Source organism: Branchiostoma belcheri, unplaced genomic scaffold (assembly GCF_001625305.1).
Source record: "Branchiostoma belcheri isolate BF01 breed outbred unplaced genomic scaffold, Haploidv18h27 scaffold10, whole genome shotgun sequence".
Classification (NCBI taxonomy): domain Eukaryota; kingdom Metazoa; phylum Chordata; class Leptocardii; order Amphioxiformes; family Branchiostomatidae; genus Branchiostoma; species Branchiostoma belcheri.
In genome coordinates, this window is record NW_017802380.1 from 4841088 (window position 1) to 4862359 (window position 21272).

The 21272-nt window shown below is 40.9% G+C and overlaps 1 protein-coding gene across 29 annotated transcripts in view; it reads right to left on the reverse strand.

Annotated features, from left to right (window-relative positions):
- LOC109469700 (voltage-dependent L-type calcium channel subunit alpha-1D-like) overlaps positions 1-21272 on the reverse strand; it is a 90727-nt gene that overhangs the window by 2873 nt on the left and 66582 nt on the right. For 13 of the 29 annotated variants that reach the window (XM_019768299.1, XM_019768309.1, XM_019768291.1 and 10 more), the window contains 18 exons: positions 21012-21216; positions 20739-20897; positions 20338-20448; positions 18941-19027; positions 18399-18521; positions 17955-18020; positions 15607-15698; positions 14195-14351; positions 13581-13708; positions 13069-13165; positions 11661-11763; positions 11112-11213; positions 9138-9301; positions 7848-7970; positions 7425-7642; positions 2648-3269; positions 1051-1392; positions 31-355 (listed from right to left, as the gene is read on the reverse strand). In XM_019768299.1, the coding sequence (XP_019623858.1) occupies positions 31-355; positions 1051-1392; positions 2648-3269; positions 7425-7642; positions 7848-7970; positions 9138-9301; positions 11112-11213; positions 11661-11763; positions 13069-13165; positions 13581-13708; positions 14195-14351; positions 15607-15698; positions 17955-18020; positions 18399-18521; positions 18941-19027; positions 20338-20448; positions 20739-20897; positions 21012-21216 (3224 nt within the window). Of the gene's footprint in view, positions 1-30; positions 356-1050; positions 1393-2647; positions 3270-3835; positions 4337-5090; positions 5124-7424; positions 7643-7847; positions 7971-9137; positions 9302-9907; positions 10036-11111; positions 11214-11660; positions 11764-13068; positions 13166-13580; positions 13709-14194; positions 14352-15606; positions 15699-17954; positions 18021-18398; positions 18522-18940; positions 19028-19564; positions 19649-19953; positions 20065-20337; positions 20449-20738; positions 20898-21011; positions 21217-21272 lie in introns of those variants that run through there. The other 16 variants (XM_019768342.1, XM_019768327.1, XM_019768520.1 and 13 more) reach the window with 9 other exon arrangements.

The window sequence follows — 21272 nt, forward strand, 5'->3', positions numbered from 1 at the left end:
CCAAATCCTCCACATCTTCTGCATAGTCACCTGCAGGTCGCCTGTGCATCGGGTGGTCTCTGTCCCCCTCCGGCGGGTGCCGCACATAGTTCTCCTCCGGCAGGCGGCGTGGGTTGTTGCCGTGGGTTACGGGTGGGTAGTCTGGCAGGTCGTAGCTCCCGCCCATGTGTTCCAGGTAGGGATAGTCGAAGTGATAGCTGCTCTCGGTCATGTCGTAGCCCTGCTCTCGCATCATCTCCTGCGCGGCGTAATCGAGCTCGGCGGGGGTCATGTCGCACGCCTCGGCTAGTTCGTGTTTGGCTACATTTACAAGGTGGTCGTCAGCATAACGTCCAAGACCCTCCTGTACAAGCACCTGGGAACACAGGGGACAGAAACCATCGCAATGTTATAGATGTACGTCTAAAAAATTCTCAACAATAGCATGGTCAACATTAACATATGCTACTGCCAGTATGACCCAATAACATATATCCTACACCCTAAAACAGCACATTGCACACCGTATGTACTACACACCACTGTACCCTTAACAGTGATACTACCAAAATTCAATTTACGTTATGGTTAAAGGCACCGTAGAAAGGACAGTGTTGTGTATTACATAGTACATGTATTATGTAAAGGCTAATACAATGTCTTCTGAGTCAAACCTGTACTAGTGACCAACGCTGCATGGGGACCATTTAGTAGTCATTGTGGCCACTTTGTGCCTTGAATTGGTGGCCCCTTTACAAAAATATTTTTCCCATGGCCCCCAACATTAACTTCTATAGTGGCTATATTCATCAGGTCCCTTGTGTGGTCACCATGGACAGATTTGACTGTACATCACCAAATGAATGAATGCACATACCTGGCAAAGCAACACCAAACAATGAAAACCACATACATATCTCATAACATCACAAATAAAGCAACATCCTATTCTTTGAATACAGAAGACATTATATACATGTAGTACAATGATCTAATTACTAGTAACATCAGTGACAGAACGTGTACCACACCACGTGTACCACACAGGTGACGTTACACCAGAAAGATTACCTGCTCTACCAGATTCATTGCATGACTGTCGTATCTACTATTCCTCCTCGAGTGCTGCCTCTCGCTGTTGGGCCCCAGAGAGCCCGTTTTCAGCCCCTCGTAGAAGGCAGATGCGGGATCCCTTTTGGGTATGTTGTTGTAGTCCCAGCCCGACCGGCTGGGGCGCACGCCGCCGCTGTTCCCGCGGGCTGGTGTAGAGGACGTGCTGATGACAGACTGGGGCCTCCCCGCGGGGGTGGGGTAGGACGACCTCACCCGCCCTGGGGAGGAGGGAGGGGTGCGCCAGTTGTTCTCTGTGATGTCATAACCTCCTGATGGCGGCTGGCCAGCAATTGCAATTGCCTGGAGAAGAGGCGTTCAGAACTTAGAACTTAGACTTTCCAACAAATCATAAGTCAGATTTGCTGTAATAAAAAGATTGATTTAGAAAAATGCAAACATACAACATACAATATTTCCATGAAGAAGGAACTGCAGGATGGTGGATTGTGCAGTACCCTTCAGGATGACGTTTTCGCTTACAACTGACCAAAAAATTGTTGACCTGTTGATGTGCATGCTTGGTGTGTCCCGTATGTTGGAGTCAATACATTAAACATGGCAGGTGTTGACCACGGACATGCCATTTGTATCTTCCTTTTGTAATAAAAAATCATGTCTCAGAATTGTGACAATTTGGGGCAGATTGGGACAAAAATGCAATTCAAAAATGTTACATCTGCCCAAACTTAAGATTTTCTGTAATGGTTTCAAGCTTTGTAAGTTCTGATGTTTTGTCTCGTCAACTTACCGGCTGTTCCACGACGGAGGAGTAAATAAATAAATAAGAAGGAAGTTAGTGTTAGTTGTGTAAACAAGGGTAAGCTTAGCAGCAGACAGTTAATGAAATGGTTACGCCTGGTTAGTGAACAAAAATTATGGCATCTCTAGAAAAAATTAGTTTAAAAATTGCAATAAAACTTTTTACAAAATTGCATGTATAGCATAAAAACAAACAAAATCTTATCAAACAAACATAAGAGTGATATGAAATATTAGGATTTGTTTGATGTGTGCAAAAAATATTTGTGTACTTTTTGTTCAGTGCTTTATGCGTGAGGATATTGTGTTTGAGGCTGTCATGCAGTGATTAGCACAAAGTCACTGTTACAGTAACAGTTATATGTGCCCTGTAAAGTAACAAGATGTTTCAATTTCCAACCTTCATCCATAGCATCTCCAGGGCTAGAAATACTTGTTCCTGCATTTGTGAAGCTAACATTCAAAATCACCTGCACCAAATTAATTTTGTTACCTTCTAGTCAATTGAAAAACAAGACTTGAAGGTTGCCACCTTAAATCCTTGCCACTTAAAATCCTTCTATAAAACAGGATGCTACTTGGGACTGGTGCAGGTAGACAGAAAAACAATGCACAATTCCAATTTTACGCAGTGATGTATTTCAAGCCTTGGTAACAGCGTGCAAGTAAGGAGGTTATATGCCCTCTATAACCTTCCTGGTGCAAGGAAGACAAGTTCAACATGGAAAGGCAAATATATCACAACATCAATCAATGCCAACATATTTTCGAGCATCACTGAAGTCTGCACCCCCACCTGTTGCTGAGTGTATCTGGTTGTCCCAGCGCCCCGTTTGGGCATTGGTAGCTGGTCCTCACCCCTGTATTTTCTCCTGCTAGGAGAGCGTCTGCTGGGGCTGGGGTAGTGGGGCTGCCCGGCTTCTCTTCTCTGCATCCATGGATCTGGGCCTCTCTCCCTGTCAGTATAACCATAACCATAACCATAATCATAATCCCGCGAATAGTAATCGGAGTCACGAGAGGAGTCCCTGTACAAATCACGCTCGCGCCTGTGCCTCTTAGGGTGCTCTTTAGGACGCAGGGGCTTCCTCTCGTCCTCAGTTTCACTTGACGGCTGTCGCCAGTAAGGAGCGTCCATTGTCGCGGCGGTAAAGAAAGGTTCATCAACATCATCGGGATGCACGACTTCGACCTCCGGATCTTCATCGTCATCGTATTCTTCGTATTCTACAGGGGAGCGAATCTCTCCTGATGGGGATCGCAGTCCCATAGGAGAACGTATGGTGCCAGGTGACTGCATGTTCCCTGGCGGTGATCGCAAGCCCCCAGACGACCTCATGTTCCCCAGCGGGCGCATGTCTTCGGGAGACCGCACCAGCTCGGGAGAATGAATCCGGTCTGGGTCCTGGTGTATGCTGCTGATATATACAAGACAAATTGTGAGCAGACCGAAACCACTTTGCCAGATTAGGCCATCAAAAGGAGTACGGAGGAATTACAGGGCGGCGGGAGTAAAAAAGAGGAGTGTGAAAATTTTTAAAGAGGAAGCTTTGTCACAAGACAGGAATGTGTGTGTATGCAAAAGAGATTACATCATGACAACAGACATCAGTACTTGAACAAGCAAGACACAGTTAGTTAGTATATTGGCCCTGGGTTAAACATGTTGCATGATGAAAATTGAGTAAATTGACACACTTCTGGAGACTTGGACACCAAAGCAGGCAGGCATCAACATGCTCAGTTGAGTGCAAAACTGTAAAGACATCACAAAAGGTGCACTAGTCATCTATATCTGTTAAGTGTTTGCATTGTGCAATGTTTTGAAACAGATCCCACAGCCGAGTTTGTGAAGACGCTTGCCTGATCCTGCATTCAAGCCTCTAGAAGAAACAGAAAGCAATGAAAAGTGCTTTTACCGTCTCATGTCAATTCTGTTGTCTATGGGCTGGATGTTATTGTTAAGCTCCTGGTTTGCATTGGGCAGGGAATGATTCCCAATGTGCTTGACATTATCAATATTTTCCACGTGGTTCTTGCTGGGATTATCTGTCACCCCTGCAGTTGTGGTAGTGGTAGTAGTAGCAGTGCTAGTGTTTAATGAAGTAGAGGCAGCCATATTTTTGGATGGTGAGTTATTAGTCGCAGTAGGTGCACTATTGACATTTTGTTGTTGCACGTTTGGTGGCTGTTGAGGGTTGGAAGTTTGCTTGGGAGGCTGCCCATTGGCCTTGGGTGTATTGTCAGTTTGTTGTGGTGGTTGCTGTTGTTGTTGTGAGCTTGCTGCTTGTTCTGGGCCTGCTGTTGTTGCTTGCCAGCAGCAGTCTTTGGGTCGGTTTTGTTTGGCGGCTCCGGTTGTTTTGAACCCGAAAAAAAGGAGCTGGTAAAGGAGCCTGTGAAGCTACTAAAGCCCGAGGTTACGGACGAGACTAATCCGGACCCTGTGGCAGGCTCCAAAAATCCCTTGAGTTTGGAGGTGACGGTGCTACAACAAAACGATAAGAAGAGGTGCAATCATAAGTGCTAACAATCAATGTTGCTACGGAGTCAGATATCGACAGGGACACGTTCAGCACAGGGCATGCAGGCATGCATCAGTTGGAAGAGACAGGGGTGTGTGACGTATCAACAAGAGCATCATCCAGGTTATCTATCGTGCAGAGAAGGGTCAGAAGAGGTCAGCTGGTGGCATTACACACTCAGAGTGTCCTTTGGATGCATTAAGTTCTCCTTGTATTACAGATGGTTTGATTACTCAGTATGTTACCATCTTTTACACAAAGCCATGCACGCATAGTTTCCTTGTCACTGGAGCCACACCAATCCAACGACTTGTTTCTCATACTTGCAGGCTTTCATAATTTGCAGAGAAACTCAATGCAAAAAACAGGTCTTTTGATAGCCTTCAATTTACAGTTTTGCGATACCTCTATGTCTGGTCTAAGCAAAATCCTCAAGGATCATTTTATTGCGAGAGCTGTTCAAAAGCCAAGACTAAGTCTTTTCCTGTGTACTTTCACATGGTACCATCTTTTTTCAATATAAGGCCAATACAAGGTCATCAGAAAGAAGTAGTTAAATTGGTGTGGCCTCACGATCACATCAGAGTGGGAGTCTGTGTTAGTTACAGTCTTTTTTTAAAACCTCATATGCAGTTGTATCAAACCAAGGCTTTAAAAGTAGCTGGATGAGGGAATGATGGTACGAGCAGACAGACAACACCTAACAGACAGACATACCCAACCAAGCCTGCATCGCTAGCAGCCTGCTCTCTGTGGAAGCGTGCAAAACAGACCGGCAAACCACACATTAACAAACACGACATGTCACAGTGAGTACACACCAATGGAGAGAACTATGGAGGAACAACTCGACTGTGTAGAGATGAGGTGGTGGAATGGACCTAAGATGAACAAGTGGAATGCACACTAGATAGAGATGGGCAGGAATCATGCTCTACGATATGCAGCAGTGTAGTTGCAGCAGGCCATTCTTTGCAGGTTAGATATAGAAAAGATGGTGCTGGTGATATTTGTAGATGGTAAGGAGCAAAGAGCCCCCCAATTGTTTGGTGGCCTATTTTGCTTTTCCTTATGATAGGGCAAAATTATAAAAGTTGTCTAAATTGTTTGGTGCTGTTGGGTTCTGTCAAAAAATGCAGCAGCTGCTGTGAAAGCATTATCTCAGCATGTTCATCATATTTCAGATGCTTTTTCCATGTGAATACTCTAACTACCTTACAGCACAGGCAACTCTGACGTTGTAGTTCTGGCTCTTAACAACACAGAGTCTGCAGAGAGAAATGGTAAGATTCTTTGTGTGTCTCCAGAATGCAAAATAGAAAAATGTAGAATCATTTTTCTTGCAATTGTGAACAGTCTTAAGAAATCTATTCTTACTCGCTCCTCATGACTTTGTGGATTGAACCTAGTAGTTTTTTTCCAGAACACCTATCTATACCATATCGGTATTAAAATGTCAGGAGGATAAAGTCCTTATGGAGTTTGGTCCTAAGAACTTTCATCTTTGGCAGGACATTGATATGCACCAGAACACACTAGCTAGTGGAAATGAATCCATGACGGGTCTACACCTACTGTATAACTGTGAGCCTAACCTCAATGTAGGATATGACAGTATTCTTTACAAAAGCATTCCAATGAAAGGGTTGGGTTAGGTCTCTACAAAGACAAGCTTAGTTCATTAGCAAACTGGATAAAACATTTTTCTTTTTAGTTTGATTCTATTCAGTTGCAGAGGTGTTATAGGTTAAATTTCATGCACAATATATGACATCAGTTGTCATTGTGTATTGGATATAAAATGATGATTAGAGATCTTTTCTATACACTCCTGCCATCTTTGACATGGGGGGCTGGTATCTTCCTCCAGAATGGCCTATTTGTAGTATTTCTCCGGTGCTTCTGAATCAGCAGCATTCACCATTACTTGTTGGAGCCATTGTGACACTTGTATCAGCACCGAGTGTGCTTTTGTGAGGCTTGCAGATCACTGGGGGGAAACGGCCTGAATTCTGACAGACACGGTCACTGGGAAAGTCTATCTGTGACTCTCTTGTAAATGTTGAACCAAATCTTCATCAGATTTATAGGATGTGCTCTTTGAGCAGAGTCTATACTGAATGTTTGTCAAATGGAAAGCAGTATATCAAGATACTAACAGTAACAATGAGAGGCAGAGAACTGACTCTTGAAAGGAAACGGCAAAAGAAAGGATATACAGCAACAGTATGTAGAAAGAGAATAATACAGAGTTCGATACATGAATCATGGTACAGCAATGCCAGTTCAATTTCCAGAGCAAAACATTTCACCTCAATATCATTTTAAAATTACAATGGGGTACTAAAATTGACTTTTTCAAGTAACAAATGCCTGACATCATTTGTTACTGAGTTTGGTGTCAGTTGATAGAATTATGGTCATTTCATCCCACAAACCCAAAAGATGACTACAGAAGAATTGCAAAATCTGGTAAACTTTTGGCATCCCGGAGACTGAACTGGCATGGCCTCAAATGCACATGGTATGGACTTAGCTACACGTCAGTGACGAAGCTACAAAACTACAGCACAAATGTCTGGCCTGTCTTTTCCCATGACTGCATGGCTTTATGTTGTTGAAAAAACTTCGCCCAAATAGATGTTTACTTCTTGTAGAATGAACCATGGGTAAAAATCTACCTTAATGTGCACAAACTCTTTCAGTCATAATGTGTCACACATTCAACATCAAGATATACACAGTGAAAGATATATAAAAAGGGAAAAAGACCCCATCATGGGTGTTCAACAACTGCAGCTTCTACACAGTTGCTGGACACCTACTTAGATGTCAGAATATTTCGAACATAATCAAGGAAAGTAATAGTTATACCACCCAGCATTACCCATGGCAATCTTACTCCCAAAATCACTAAAGGAAATCACAAGTTCTCAAAATGTGCACAAATCATGAATGGCAAAAAATATTTCAATGGAAGCTTGCAACAGTTACTAACAATTGCTACTTCCTAGCAACACATCATCCATATCTATAAGGTGGAGCACCTACTTGTTGAGATCAGCTGTGTCCTTCTTGTTTTTGTCTGTTGGATTTTTGGCAGCCTCCGCAGGCTTGATGGAGTTAGCGTTGGTGTTGACATTAGCGTTGGCGTTAGTGTTTGTGTCCAGGGAGTTGGGCATGTAGGAATTCACGGGAGACGTCTTCCTGAGGGAGTTGCTACTCCTGACAGGGGACTCCGTGTGATTCCCGAATAATGAATGATTTCTCTGTGAAGGGAATAAAAGGTCTGGAGTGAAAGAAGGTATTACAGGTAACCATTGATGTGAAACTTCTAAAGTAGACAAGACAAGCTATAATGTGAGCTGTAGCAAAGCTCCACTGCACTTCTTGAATAGGTATCATGCTTCACCTCAGTTGAGGATGACTTCTAAAACTTTTATCATAACCTTTGCTGCTCTACATAACACCTACCCTATGAGATGGCTCTTCAGAATCGCCAATATCGATACCCTCTGCAGCTAGTTGCTCCTCTAAGTTACCCGAGATCGCACGGCGAATCTCTGGGCCAATGTCGTGAAGAGTACGAAGGCCAGCCTGGGGGTTTGCAGGAGAGAGTACGGATAGTCAGAAAAAATAACAGGAAATCAGGAAAACCAGGAATAAACAATGGAACAGTGGAAAATTCAGTTGTTGTTAGATTTAGAAACTGAAGAAATGTTCAACCTGTTTTCCATTGAGTATGTTAACCACGTGCAGTTTTATAACCTAAATCAAGCACCATATATTACAGACAAGCATAGTGTTTGAAGCTTCTTCTAAATATTCCTTGCTTACAACATTTACATCAACATGACTTTGTACTAATAAATGTCAAGTCACAAACAGAGCTTCCTCACAGACAGTACAGGTTATCTATAAGGACAGACAAGCTAAAAGTTTGAGGTAAATCCAAGAACAAGAAAAGCCACGTTACAACATCCAACACTGCCAACAGCTAGCCAGAGAGAGAAGAGGAGGCACAAACATGACAAATAGTAACCTTGTTTGAACAAATATTGAGTAACAGAGACAGAGAAACAATACACTGTCAGGTTTGATAGCTAAGGACAAATGTTTGCTGGGTATCAGGAAAGAAGAGCAGGCATTTTTGTATTGTAAAGATAAGTTTTGAAAGAAGTCCTCAGTTTCTGTATGCTGTACTAAGTCTTGTATCTGTGATAAGGGTATGGCTTTTTAGAGGTAGTAGGGGCAGTGTGTTGTTAATCCACTGGGATGGTATTGGAAGGTGAAGCCCATCTCTCTCTCCTTCCACTGCCTTTTACCTCCCAGAAGTCAGGTAGCCTTTGGCCTAAACATCAGTTCCATGAACTCTTTTGTGGGCATGTCATTAAAGTGGAGGTGGAATAGTAATGGTATGGGAAAAACAACAAAATCGGAAGATTATGGGAAATGCAAATTTGGTATGAGCATGTAATATATGTACATGTATGTGCATAAAAATGGAGGAAAAAATTCTTGAAAAAACAACCCATACCTTGAGTCTTCCAGAGTCTGAGGTTCAGTTTAGAAAATGTATGGACTGACAGAAACAGAAGAGAGATGGTGCACTTAGATAGAGACAGTATGTGACAGTGCAAGAACACAGAAAGCAACTCAACATGTAAGCAACTGAGTTGATGCCCACAAAAGGTTGGACAGACTGATACTGTTGACAGAACTCCAGGCAGATTTCCTGGCTATCCTGCTCTGTTTCTCTCATACCTTCAACTGCACGGCTTCAGTTAAGTTCATCTTTTTCACTTTGCGTACTGATTTTTCCCGGTGCAAGCCCCTTTTCCTCTCCTCCTCCTTTCTCTTTCTGAACCGTCTGAAGTAGTCTTGGATGAGGTACGTGGCGTAGAATTTGCCAACAGTTATTTCATCCTCTTCATGCAAAACAGAAACAGTCATGCAAATTAAGATGGCAGAAGATAACTCAAGCGTGCATGCACTATGGTTACTGCACCACACCAGCCTGTTAGTTGTCATGTTAGCGGAGCAACCATCACGGCATTGTACAAGTTGTGGACCTCAGTTTGGCCAACTTTCCGCTGATGGAAAATCGGGATAATCTGCATCAACATTTTTTCACCAGCACTCGAAAAAACTATTCACTTAAAAATGATAAATTCTTTTATCGAAAAAGCTCAATGCGTGACATGATGTAACCTTATAGCTAAACGTAGGTCCAGACTACACAAAGAAACTGACTTTACCAAAGGATAGGTTGAATATTTGGTAAACCCAATTTATCTGCATTTTGGACCTATAGGTAAGTTTCTTTTCAGTACTAATTTTCATGAAGTCTTGGGATGAAGACAATTTTACATCCACAAGTAAAAAAAAAATCAGTCTAACTACTAAAAACTAAGTGCATCTATTAGCCAAAGTGAGGCCCATTCTACTCCACACAATGCCGTGGGTCTTCATCTGAAACATGGAATAACAAAGGTTAGTGCTGGTCTAACTGTCGGCTGCCACCCCTCTCATACCTGCAACCTGATGGCGTCTTTATTGTACTGTTCTTCACCCTCGTCTTCCTCCTGTCGGCGCTTGAACTTGCGGAAGTAGTCTTGGATCAGGAACGTGGCATAAAACTTACCGACTGTGATCTCATCATCTTGGGAAGGGGAGAGGGAAAAGGAGTGTCATTTACTGGTTACTTAAAGTGTACTTTCAAAGCTCTATGGGGAAGCCCAATATCCATCCCATTCTAGTCAGGTCTGTTCCTCTGATTGCTTATACCTGACAAATTGTCTTTCATAGCTAGGTTTCATTCAAACGTATGGCTCTTTCATCATTTATCAGGTTAATTTAGGAATAAAACATTTTACAGAAGCATTGGAATGGGATGCAAGATCTAGACTACCTGAAAGGAAACAATCGGAGGAGAGACCAGGGCATACAGTAGGATGGACACCAGACTGCAACTCTCCCTTTTATTCAAGCAAATATGGCATGGTGAATACAATGCAATTATCTACAAAATTGTTGTGAAGATGAGGAATTTCAAAGTCATTCACTTCATCATAAAGGCCTTCAAGCTTCAAATAAAGGTAGAAAGTAGTTTTGACCGTGGAACCAATAGTTAACCATGAACCACTGTATCATAGATGACCAAGCAAGTTAGTCTAAGAGTAATTTAGTCAACTTTGAAAACTGTTGTAACCTAAAGGTAAAAGATATGATGATCAAATTATGCTGTCATGCAAATGAGGTCTAGCATAAAAGTTTGTTTCCTTGAAAAGTAAGAAAGTAAAGCTACAACAAAATCAGTAGTTACATGCACTACACAGCAGGCACAATATCATGTCATCCTGGACACCAGCCATCCTCTAACTGGAAAAAGATGAAGTCATTCACCAAATCAAAACATACTCTAAATACAAAACAAAATGTAATGATTGCAGTTTACAATTAGTTCAACCACCTGTGTGAAAAATACACTCAAAATACTTCATGCAGAAATAAACAATGGATTCCCACAAATGTATGCTGTCAAAATGCAATGTACGACAAGCAAGACAACGTGCAAAGAAACTCTAATCACCTAAGCATAACAATGTAATTGAATAAGATACAGATGACAATTACGACCGTCATGCATCTATGCAATGTTTAGTAACAGCAGAAATTTTATATGTATAGTGTTGATGTTGTATCTCTGCATGAGCCTGACACAAACAACCAACCTACCTCCAGCCGGTGGGCAGACCTGGTCCAGGACTTTTGGGTTTGTCCTCTTCCAGATCTTCTTAATGATGGCCCTGAGCTCCTCGTTTGCCTGGTCAATGTTGCCTGGTGGGAGGTGTGTAACAGTGGTGAGTATTGGCCTGCACACTCTACATACTAGAGCTGGGATACCCTCAGCTTGTATAAAAATAAACCTTCCTCCAGCGGGAGTTGTGTAACAACTTGCAGTACCATGGCTTGTACGCTTTTAGTAACATAGCTGGAATACATGTCTAGATGATAAAAATTACAGTAATTGATGGCAGTCAGATTTAGAAATAATCCAATACAGATACAGACACACAGAAATGTGCGATTTTTGTGAAAGGTGTCAGTGTCGCTTGACTGGATAGCTTTTCAGCACCAAGGAGGATAGGTCCCAACATGGAAGCTGTTCACTGCAGTTGTTGCCTTATAATGATAGGCAGAAGCTTTTAATTGATCTACAGTCTTCACACATTTTTCTACAACATTGAATCCTGTTTTGTCACGTCACCTGCACCCAGCCCTCACCTTCTGTCTTGATCTTCAGCCCAGTTCTTACCAGGGCAAACAAAGTTGCATTGAACATGACGGTGCCGTCGCTGTTCAGCGGCATGTTCATGGAGACCAGACGCTGCAGGGGGACATACACTGTTACATGTACATGTGTCCTGGGCTGGACTTAGACCTTCCTTACATCAGGCACAGGGGAAGATGGTGTTCTTGTTAACCAGAAGCTATCAATCACTATTAATCAGTTCACACAGACATGCAACATGTACAATAAAGCTATCATGCTTGCTTGGAGCTTGCAATGTGCACACAGTGAACAGAACATCATGACAGTATACATGTATTTGTTTCTTCTCTATTAAAATTGATGAAATGAAGACTATAGAAGAACAAAAGCATAATCATGATATAGAAGCCAGTTATAAAGGGATTCTCAAAAGGGACATCATATAAAGATGTAGCTGTAAGACTAAGGAGTCAATGTTGGCTCCAAACTTGATGTAGGTTCTTCTCTGGAACCACCTGTCCAATACAAGATTGCTGGCACTCCCTGAAACCACATGAGCTGGCATACTGTCCCAGAACCATTCACGTTTCTCATGTTATTAGGATAAATAAAAACTTTGACATAAGACAATTCAGTTGTTACTATTCAAATTGATAATTCCAGTGAAATGTAGACATGAAAAATGTGTTGTAAAGTCGAGTGTGAGGAAGCAACTAAAATGATCTAAACCATGCAGCCTTTTCCATCATACCTTGACACAGAGTTGAAATCAGCCTTTGCCATGCAACATCACATATCTACAATCTTTCCAATCTTAATCTCGGTCATTGTGAAAACAAAAGTATCTATTACAATCATGCCATGGCAGTCATTACAGGATATTTGCTGCCGCTATAAGGGACCCTTAAAGTCACATGCAGTACAAGCTCAGACCTCCCCTGGGTACTAGTGCCCAGAAGTGCACACAGGGTCATCTTGTCATAGGAGAGGAGCAAGGGTGGGGGAGAACTAGCACAAAACATGGTGCTGTTACTCATTGTTTATCTTGCTAAAATTCTACAAAAAATGTCCTAAAACCAAACAAATAAGTTGGAGCGGCCTTACACACAACAAAACACAAGCATCAGGTTATCATCGTCTAGTGCTCTGCCAGCAAAGATAAGGAAATAATCGGTAATGACACAACATGGACTGTTCCTATGTTAACAACAGACTTCAGACATGTAGTTAGTGGTTAGAATGGTACAGTTTGTTTGTACCATTTTGGAATGGTACAGTTGGTTTGTGTCCAAACCAAGCCATTACATTGGAGCAAACAAACAAACAAACACACACACAAACAGTGGAATGGACTGGATGGTAGTGTGGAAGTGTTAGCTGTTATGTTGTTGCACCACTGGTACCCAGGGTGGTACTGACCTTGCAAGCCACACGGTGAGGACACAGCTTGCCAAAGCCCAGTGGTGGGGAGATGCGCCTGAGCAGGGTCACCACATCCAGGTGCTTGATACGTCCCCTGGGGGGAAAAAGAAAAGAGGAGGAAATGACATTGTGCCTTGATTTTATTTGCTGAAAGGCTATTTTCCTGTTTTTGACAGAAAAAGACAGAATGCTACATACAGCATAACATCATATAAATATTGTTCAATGTCCAGGGGAAGGACCCCAGGGCCTGCTCTTTGTCACAATGAACAGAACATGAAGTAATAATAATTGTAACTCTTTCCAGCTTGAAGCACGTGAAGGGAGCCCAACCATATTCAAACAGTTATTGTTGTCAAACAACGACCTGCATTTTTCTGTATGTACAACGTATTTCATTTAATCAAGTAGACCCTACAACCTCATACTTCTGTTACATAATGCAGGATTATGCTACATCACAGCACACCAATCTAGCCCAGTCTGTTCCAGACAACCAGGAGACTCACTTAGCGTCGGGGTCATACTCTGACCAGACCCGGACAAACTCATCCAGATGATGAGGGCCCAGGATGGACCAGTCCCTGGTCAAGTAGTCAAAGTTGTCCATGATGACAGCTACGAATAGGTTGATAATCTGTAACACAAGGCAATACCATGTAGTAATGCTCTACTGCTAAAATAATAGCAGAGTTGAAAACTACATGTATAACTTAAAATCATGTTATACAAGGACAGAGACAAATGATTAACAATGAATTCAAAGTTTAGGACAGCTAGGAGGAAGATCAAGTTTTTATCAAAGAGATTATTATACAAGAGTATTCAATAGTCTTTGCAGTTCACTGATCTTAATTAATATACATGAGTATTCAATATTCTTTGCACTAGTCCTCTTGTATGTAATACATTCAATTTGTAATAAGAATAAGAGTTAGTGCATATACGGTATAGTATGTAAGATCCTGTTTACACCCAAAACGCCACGTTCATGGAGCGGAACGTTTCTGAAAACGCTAAATTTTTGTGTGTAAACCAGGCCTAAGTCAGCAATTAGGAAAAGAAAATTGGCTTATAAAGTCTAATTTTAGTTTTCACAATCACATAACTGCTCATAACTCACCAGGAAAGCACAGAGCATGTAGAAAGAAAGGAAGTAGGGGTAGGCGAAGTTGCTACCACAGACTTGACCCTTGCTGTCGGAGTTCTCATCGCACATGGCGCCCGACCCTGCGGTGCATGACATCATGATTTCCTGCCACGCCTCTCCAGTGGCCGACCTAAGGGGGGAAAGGTCAGTGGCAGAAAAAGTTAGCAGTGAATCTTGTGGGTGAGAAGATCGAAGACCATCCTCTTATCGATGAAGAGCTGGACATTTGCATTATTTCTGAGCTATACCGCTTGTGCAGAGAAAAAGGAGTGCCTCCAAACTATTGTTCCACAAACTTAGAGCGGCTAGATGTACATAGGGAAACTGCACAAAGTACTTACAACTCCAGGGTTGCACCACTTGACACTTGCACACATGGTAGTCACAAAAAACACACATTGAAAAATCTTGGACATAATTAGGACCATGACATTATGTTGATCCTACAGTACTATAATCATAGTCACACCTTACCACTTCAGGTCTATGTATGTCTACGTCCACACACAATTTCAGCATAACCACAATAATCCAGTTGCAGCAGATGTTGTTTCTCCTTTGTTGAGCTTAAAGCAGAGGCACAGCACATGGTGCAAGTCTTCTGCACCTGGTTTCCATATTCCCCACAAGGAACAAGAATATCTGCTTTCAGATTTTTCAGGTGAAAAAAACTCAAACCACCCAAATGTTTTCACAAAAAAACACTTAGTCTAAGACATTTACTAAGCATGATATTGAAAGAAGGGATAAGACTAGGACTGTTGTTTTTGTTTGGATGGATTGTTTGAACCTAAGGTGTTTTGTTTTCAGAAGCCTTTATGCATGAATTTATCAACTTTACAACTTGGGTTTCTGTTGTCATCATCAGGTCTAGTTTTGTATCATGGCCTTAGTTTGGACTGACACAAGAAAACCATTTTTTTCAAGCTACATATAGTATCATCTCAATTTTTTGATGGAGCAAAGTGTCATGTACTGAATGCCTATGTAATCTATTGTGGGTCAAAGGGTACACTTATGTTTAAGGGCTACATTTCAATTTATGGGGATTTTTTTTCATCATAAACAGCAAAAATTCTTCAAATGAGAGAGCAACAAAAACCTGAGCAATATCAATGACTTAGCGATAATTATTGATTGATTGATTGATTGATTGATTGATTGATTGATTAATTGGGTCCCTGTAGGGTAGGACCAGGAAACCAGGTGCCACACCATCTGACCTGAAGAGAACCAGCACAGCTTGGGGAAAACTCTGGAAGTTGTTGTTCCGGTGGATCGCTCCACCACCGTTCAAGTCTATCGCCCCGAAGATCTGAGGAGTAAGAGGGCATGAGAACAGCTGGTTTGATATCCAGACTGACATGTCTTGTGCACGTTACTACCTGAATAGGAGGAGCACTGCCTGGGGGAAGGTCTGGAAGTTGTTGTTCCTGTGGATGGCTGTGTCGTCGTTCAACTCTATCTTCCCAAACATCTGACAGACACAGAGGGGCACAGACAGACACAGGTTAGGCTTATAGAATCATCATGCAACAGAAGACACAACATGACAGGACCAAAAAATTGTCAGTGGCTTGTAGGCAAAAGATCTATTGGTGTACAATGTGGTCTTCTGAAGCCTTTGATATAGATCAGCAGGTTTTATGCCAACTAAATTTGCTGTGTGTGTTTTATATGTCATCTTCCAGTTCTTTGAATCTTTGGATACTGATAAATTATTGAAGAGTAAGATGGTGTTACTGAATTTAGTTAATAGAATTCTATTACTTTTCTGAGTCAATAGTAAATAGGTGGAGATCTACACCATTCTCTGAACTGTGACATACTACTAAAGTTTTCTACCAAAGGTTTCTGAACACTACCGTACAGCAATATATCTCCTGACAGCCACAAGACAATTTTTGACCCATTCTGAACAGTGAGCAGATAATTCTGACAACAATAGTAACTGTGTTGCATCACAACAGATGTAACTCCAGAAGTTTGTACAAATTATCACATTGTTTCTCCATGATAACCCAAATGAGCTCTTATTCTAATTTTAGAAAAGGCATAGCATTGTTTGTAACTCATGTATTTCAATCCCAAATAATGGTGACAGTAAACGGTAGCTGATAGTCTAGATAAAGATTTTACAGGTAAGAAACAATTCCAAATTGACATTTATTTCCAAAAATAGATTTCTGCATTTTGTTTCAAGCAATGTAATTGATACAAAGAGTGCTTAAGCCTCTTTAATTAATTTACCCCCATGATTTGTCAGTAAAAGTCAAGTAAACATCTCTTATGATCCAACCAGGTCCTATTGTCTTCAGGATGTCTCATGCTTTGCTCAACAACAATTGTTATCTAGCAGCTTGAACTTGGTCAGTATTGACATAGGGACACATGGGTACAGCTAGGGTACATTCACATCAAAGCAATATAGATTTGACACAGCAGAAATGTCTCTAACTATTCTGCACTTATCATATAGTCGTATAGCATTGATATCATGAATGAAGGCCAACTGAAACAATTTTTAGATGCTCTTTTGAGTTATTTCTGTCCATAAAGTCGTGGTATAGAGTAATTAGTAATGGACAGGGACAGACAGAGAGGGCTAGACATTGATGTTCCAGGCATTAGAACAGGAATGATGTGGGAGGACAGATATTGGAACAGAGCAGGACAGCTAGATCAACAGAATCCAACGCTATTCTACATCTTAATACTAGTAGTTAGTTCATGTACCTTCATCTCCACAGCAGGTGAAAATACATGCATGTCTGTGCTTCATAGATTTTTTTTATGTGCTACTTACAAAATTTTAAACTAGTTTGTGATTCTTACAACAAATGAGAATGAAATTTGTAAATTGCAATTTGTGAATAAGGAACACTACTAGTATTCAAGCTGAATTGCCTTTATCTTTATCTACACTACTGTTGCATTTTGCTCAGACCACTAAAACGAGATACGAGAGTTCATGAAGATTGTCAGTCAATATAAGTGGCATGAAAAAAAGATTTTGAACTGAAGAAATTATTTAGCTGCAAGTTTGTTTCTTTTCAAAATGTTCGAAGATAGCTATAATAGTGCTGTAATTTGTCTTAGAAGAGGTGCTGAGATGAAGGTTTTAATGTTGTTAGTGTGGATGGATGTGAGTTTCTAAGACAAGATGAACGAGAAGAGAAAGAGGAGACTACACACCGCAGCCACAGAATAGTCTCTTCACCGAGTTTCTCTACAAAACCCTACTACAATAGTGGAATATTGAATCGAGGAAAATGTACAGGGAACAGAGGGCTGGATAATGCTGACGGTATTTGTGATATGTTTAAAAGGGGTAACTACAGGTACAAAGTAAGGAAGATGTACGTTAAACGTGAACCTAGTTAATTATTACAAATTCAAGTGTGATATTGTCACCAGCATTCAAAGTTTATCAAACAGTTAAGACATGCATTTTTTACAACATCAGTAAGGAGGTTTATTATTGATGTTTAAAGTACTTGCATATTGATCAAACAGACTATCACTGCTGGAAGTTGGCATCATGAATCATATGTTAACCACTTGATATACATAAATATGAGCCACAAAGAAATGCAGAAAATGTGGGAAAATCGCACAATTCTTTGTAAAAAAAAAAGGAAACAGCTATCATACAAAACTAGTCTCCTTTAAACATTATTCACGCATGACTTTACGAATTCGCAATTTAAGTTGTTTGTGTGTACTGACTTACCTGCATACCAACCACAGCATAAATGAAGAACAGCATAAGGATGAGTAAGGCAACATATGGCAAGGCCTGGGGAAAAAACACAGTTGAAAATTTAGTTTTTTTTTAATTCTTTCATGTATTTATTGCAGATTCACACATACTGACACTGAGTGACTGGAGAGAGCCCATATGAAACAAAGGTAAGTAACAATTCATAACATAACTTGATAAAAGTAAACTTATGGAGATTCCTATGCTTTTATTGATGAATCAGGAAGCACCCTGACTTAGAGAGCTATGTGAAATGTTGGTTTTTGTCCTATTTTCTCTTGATACCACTTTTGCACAACATCCTGTCTTTCAGCACCAAGGAGGGCAACCATGTATTTCAATGGATGTCATTTCAGCACCAGGAGTCAGTGACATTCTTTAGTTTTTTAGTCCCTGGAGGTGCAGAGGTCATACCTGGAAGGACTTGATGAAGGTCCAAAGCAGGGTGCGGATCCCCTCGCCTCGGCTCAGCAGTTTGATCAACCTCATGACTCGGAAAAGTCGGAAGAAGTTTATGCTGGGCACCTCGGCTCCAGGCTGGGGGAAAAAGAAGAGGGAGAGACTCAAAATACATCCCAACGAACACTGGGAAAACAATGCACATTAGGGTCATATTTTTATCAGTATCTTATTTGCTATTATCAATGACAAGTCAAGTATTATCACTCATAAGTTAATATTGACATCTGTCAATGAAGAAATTTTCTCCCTATTCCTATATTTTCATTTCTTTTCACTCTGTATGACTCACTATAGGTTATTCAAAATTCTCCAGTTCTTTTATTTGCTGGATGGTCCACTGATGCATCCTGTACTGATACAGTTATTCACTCATTTTAAAGACACAAACTCATCTACACAATGTCAGTTGTACCAAAGTTCATCAGCTAGGGAAGAATACACTTATTGACAGGGAAACTGCAAGCACAGGTACACAGCAAATGTAATGTATCTACCTGAAGTAGAGCTGACACCAAGATATCAACTATGCTGCCCAAAACAATGATGAAGTCAAAGGAGTTCCACGCATCGGCAAAATAGTTCTGTTGTTCCCAGAAGGCATTGGTGGATAGATACATGTAGCATAGTAAGTATATTGGCAGCGACATGACATTAGCATTTTGCTTGGTAACCATCTCACACAGTGTTAACTTCCATCTAGGGAAAAGACTTACGTTCAATCCAGAATAGCACTTATAACATCAAGTCTCATAATTCTGCCAGGCACCCTGAGATTGCCACATTAAAAATAATGAATCTAAAGAGATCTACTAGTGTAGCCTCAGTAATCCCTGATGTGTGCACACTTTGGGTATCCATGTACCCAACGACATTCTTTCAGAAGGCCCTGATAGCACTGTTTTGCACTGTTTTTAATATGGTGTTCTTAGGGCATCTTGCAGAATTAACATTGAGAGTTGACTTTAAGCCTGTTAAAAGAGGGGAAAGCATTGAAAGATAGTAGTGCTTTAGAGGTCAAATTTCTTAAGTCCTGAGGTTGAACAGAGGAATGGAACACTGTAGAAGATGGTGTACCGTCACACAAGCGCTGAAGGTGGGTGGGAGGGGGGCATACTTACGTTCATTTGAGACACAATGATATCAACAAGACTTCCGACAACGATGAGGAAATCGAACGTATTCCACGCATCTTTGAAATAATACTGAAAGAAACGAACATTATTCAACAAAAGGTTTCAACAGAAAGCACTTTCTTCTCACAAAGGGAGACATAACAACATAACATTGAACGACAAATAATGAAAACTGATAAAAGCACTGTTTTCTCAAAAATCAACAGCATACATGCAACATAATCTTTCCAACCACAAAAAAAGATTGAAACCAAGTCAAGTACTGAACACATCTTTGAATTAAATCAATTATCAGTATGGGTATAGTAGTCAAAGAAACATGATCAAGAACTAGAATCAAAGAAAGGAAAAAAAGCGTGACCACTTCCACCCACCTTCGGTCCAAATCCAATCAACTTCAACATGGCTTCAAGGGTGAACAATGCCGTAAAAATCAAGTTCATGAAATCCAACGCATATTCGTAGGTTTCTGACTGGCCATAATGCTACAGATGATGAAAAAAAAGAATGGTAAAGAAATTAAATGCCAGGTGTTTGTGACAAGCTTCTGTTATATCATGGAGGGCTGACCTATGGAAAAGGTATTCATAGTTTAAATCAGAAAGGATCTTGACTTATGGACCAATCTCAGCAATAAAAGAATGATGGTAAGTGCCTGGCTCAGATTTCATTCTTTGACAACATGAAACATGGCCATAGATTTCCATAGATCAACCCTTAGGCCATGGTAGGGCATTGACTTCTCGACTATTACTCACCTTGGGTTTATATGCCAGAATTTTCAATATACATTCAATAGTAAACACAGTGGTGAAGAAATAGTTCAGGTAGTCCATGGCTTCGCTATATTCATCTGGTTGTCCATGGAACTGGCAGCATTAACAGGTGAATATGTTAGCTCAACATGAACAGAGCACACAGTCAATTATCAGCACAAGTCTAGGTCTTTCTACACTGCTAATGGAAAACCCATTACATTTTGTTCATTTTTTCATGTAGAATGAATGAAATATGATACACAGAATCTGATAACTGCAACATTTCATTGATACAAATGCTTAACATTCATGAACACCACGTACAAGCTTGTTAAAAATCTTTGCAGTAATACCGTAACAGCATTTCAATGTATTTTTCAAGTGAATAATTAAGGACTCACCTTCATTGCTAAGGAGACAGTGTTGAGCATGATGAGAATAAACATGGTGTACTCAAACGTCTGGGAGTTCACCACGTACCAGAATTTGTACTGTATGGGGTTCTTTGGCACATACCGCCGCAGTGGCTTGGCTTTCAGTGCAAATTCTATGCACTGACGCTGCAGAGGGTAAACAAGACAAAGTTACGATCATCCTATCCAACATGTAAAAAGAGTGCAGCCCATCTAAAAATCCATCCATCTATCCATCCAATCTTTCATTCAGTTTCCTACCTGGTTTTTGTCTAGTTCACATTCGTCTCCATATTCTTTTTCTCCCTCGTTCTGGAAGGTCACGATAACAAAGCCAACGAAGATGTTGACCATGAAGAAAGCAATGATGATGATGTACACAAAGAAGAAGATGGCCACAGCTGGCCGGTAGTTGTAGATGGGGCCCATATCCTCCGCACGGGAGTCAATGGCCACATACAAAAGACTGAAAAAATTATATAAGTGATGTTGAGTTCCTCCTGATACATGACTTTCAGCAAC